Consider the following 2,500-nt stretch of genomic DNA (forward strand, 5'->3'; position numbering starts at 1 on the left):
TGGCACAGTTCAAGATTCACCAGATCAAGACAGCAGAGCAGATGGCTGAGAAGGCAGATGCCCACTTTTCTGCATATGGGTATCACACTCGTAAGCAGTGGAAAAAGCCGGCCTCTTCAATCGGCCAGCAACAGAAAGAAAGGCAAGAAATACCTTTGCAGCAGCAACAGAAGTTTCAACCTACCCTTAATCACAAGAATCAGTATTTGCAGACGAAAGCACAGCCGAATATACCACCCCAGCAACGGCACAAACATCCGTGGCGAGCGGTGAATCAGGAGACTCAAGGTCACAGACAGAAAGGTGCGGCCGCCCGTATGAGTGAGGAAGATGAACCGCCCTATTTTCCCGAGAAGTCAGAAGTTAAAGACATATCCCGGGTACACAACATATATCTGCCACCTCTACAGATCATGCGAAGCAGAACTCTCTCCTCGTTCAGTCAGGGTCAGTAGGTGGTGTTCGGGTAAGTGTTCTCCGAGACAACGGTTCGTCGGGGTGTGTTATTAAACAAAGTCATGTCCTACCACAACAATATACCGGGAGGAGAATTAATGTTAAAATGATTGATGGATCTCTGGTTAATGTCCCAGAGGCAACCATACACGTAGAGAGTCCGTTCTTTACAGGGCGAGTTACAGCAGCCGTGATGGTCAACCCGATCTTCGATGTCGTCATCGGAAACATCAAAGGGGTGAGGAATAGTTGTGCTGCTGATGCTGCAACGCAAACTGGTGCTGCGGCTGTTACAAGAGGCATGGTGAAAATGAAAGAAGAACTTACTCCTCTGACGTCGGTAAGTGATCTGGTAAATTGCCAAGATATTGTACAGGAGCAAGAGAATGATCCCTCGTTAGAATCGGTGCGAAGGAAGTTGACGGAGAAGTCACTAAGTATGTCACATGGGGAAGAATCGTGTTTTATTGTGAAAAACAAGAGGATCTACCGGAGGGTTCTGACGCAACATGGAGAGGAGCGTCTTCAGTTCGTCGTTCCTGCGAGGTATCGTCTTGCTGTTTTCCGGCTGGGTCACCATTCTGCTCTCGGAGGTCACATGGGTCAGAAGAAAACGCTTGACCGCATTCAAACGGAATTCTTTTGGCCTGGCATGGGTCAGGAGATTGCCAGGTTAGTTCGCTCATGTGATATTTGCCAAAAGACTAGTGACCGCGGACGCGTGAAACCTGCACCACTGAAGCCTATGCCGCTGATCTCCGAGTCTTTCGAGAGAGTCGCCGTGGACATCGTCGGACCAATCCACCCGAGGGCGAGTGATGGATCCAAGTACATCCTCACGCTCGTGGATTTCAGTACGAGATGGCCAGAAGCAGTGCCACTCAAGAATATAGATGCTGTTACCGTCGCCGAAGCCATGGTGGAAATCTTCTGTAGGATCGGTATTCCCAGAAAAGTATTGAGTGACAGAGGGACACAGTTCACCTCTGCGATGATGGAAGAAGTGCTTCGTTTGTTGTCGATAAAGGGACTAAGAACGACTCCATATCATCCGATGTGTAATGGTCTCTGTGAAAGATTCAATGGCACGCTGAAGAGAATGCTCAGGAGGATGGCAGCAGAGCAGCCGAAAGAATGGCCACGCTATATTGCACCGCTACTGTTCGCGTATAGAGAAGTTCCGCAAAGTTCTTTAAAGTTCTCACCCTTCGAACTTGTGTATGGAAGAGCTGTGCGAGGACCCCTTCAAATTTTGCGGGAGCTATGGGACGACAATGCAGAGGACGCAGAGGTCAAGTCAACATATACCTACGTCATTGATCTGGCCAATCGTCTCCAGTCTACCTGTGAATTAGCCAAGCAAGAACTGTTGAAAGCACAGGAAGTGCAGAAGGCTTATTACGACAAGAAAACAAAGGTACGTCAGTTCAAAGTAGGTGATAAGTGCCTTCTTCTCTTGCCCACTTCTCACAACAAGTTGTTGGCACAGTGGAAAGGTCCTTATGATATCGTAGATAGAATATCTGATCATAATTATGTAGTACAGGTGGGGAATCAACACAAAAAGATTCCACATCAATATGTTAAAGGAATACTTTACAGCTGGCATCGGATGTGCGTCCTATGGCGAGAGAGACATGACGAGCAGGTGGTCTCTTCAACAACAGCTATATCTAGCATATGTTAAAGCTTTCTTTTCACAGAAAATTTCGAGTCTTGGCAGTACATACTCAGCAGCATCCATATGTGCCACTGCAGTGATTGCAGAAAGTGACTTTGACGATGGACCCACCACTGCACAGGCATGTCAAACTGAGACCTGCGACGATGTGGACGTGAGTGAAACTCTAAAGTCTGAACAACAAAAGCAGGTAAAAAGCTTGTTGAAACGTTTCAGTGACATATTCTCAGACAAGCCAAAAGTTGCAAAGGTTAATCATCACACTATAGAACTTACTAGCTCCAAAGTTATAAAGCAGAAACCTTATCCCATACCTATGCGATTAGTAGATGCAGTTAAACAAGAGATCCAGGATATGGAAAG

The 2,500-nt window shown here is 46.8% G+C and overlaps 2 protein-coding genes across 2 annotated transcripts in view; both read left to right on the top strand.

Annotated features, from left to right (window-relative positions):
- The window catches only part of LOC147468616 (uncharacterized), a 1,574-nt gene extending 1,119 nt beyond the window's left edge, over nucleotides 1-455 (top strand). The window contains exon 1 of the mRNA XM_086553033.1: nucleotides 1-455. This exon is cut by the window's left edge and continues 1,119 nt beyond it. Coding sequence (XP_086409159.1) covers nucleotides 1-455 — 455 coding nt within the window.
- A 107-nt stretch (nucleotides 456-562) lies between these two features.
- LOC122248852 (uncharacterized) overlaps nucleotides 563-2,500 on the top strand; it is a 3,805-nt gene continuing 1,867 nt past the window's right edge. Inside the window, exons 1-2 of the mRNA XM_086553034.1 lie at nucleotides 563-1,873; nucleotides 2,160-2,500. The exon at nucleotides 2,160-2,500 is cut by the window's right edge and continues 1,299 nt beyond it. Coding sequence (XP_086409160.1) covers nucleotides 563-1,873; nucleotides 2,160-2,500 — 1,652 coding nt within the window. The remainder of the gene's footprint in view (nucleotides 1,874-2,159) is intronic.

Source organism: Penaeus japonicus, unplaced genomic scaffold, assembly GCF_977035675.1.
Source record: "Penaeus japonicus unplaced genomic scaffold, GWHDUDI00000001_assembly GWHDUDI00000027, whole genome shotgun sequence".
NCBI lineage: Eukaryota > Metazoa > Arthropoda > Malacostraca > Decapoda > Penaeidae > Penaeus > Penaeus japonicus.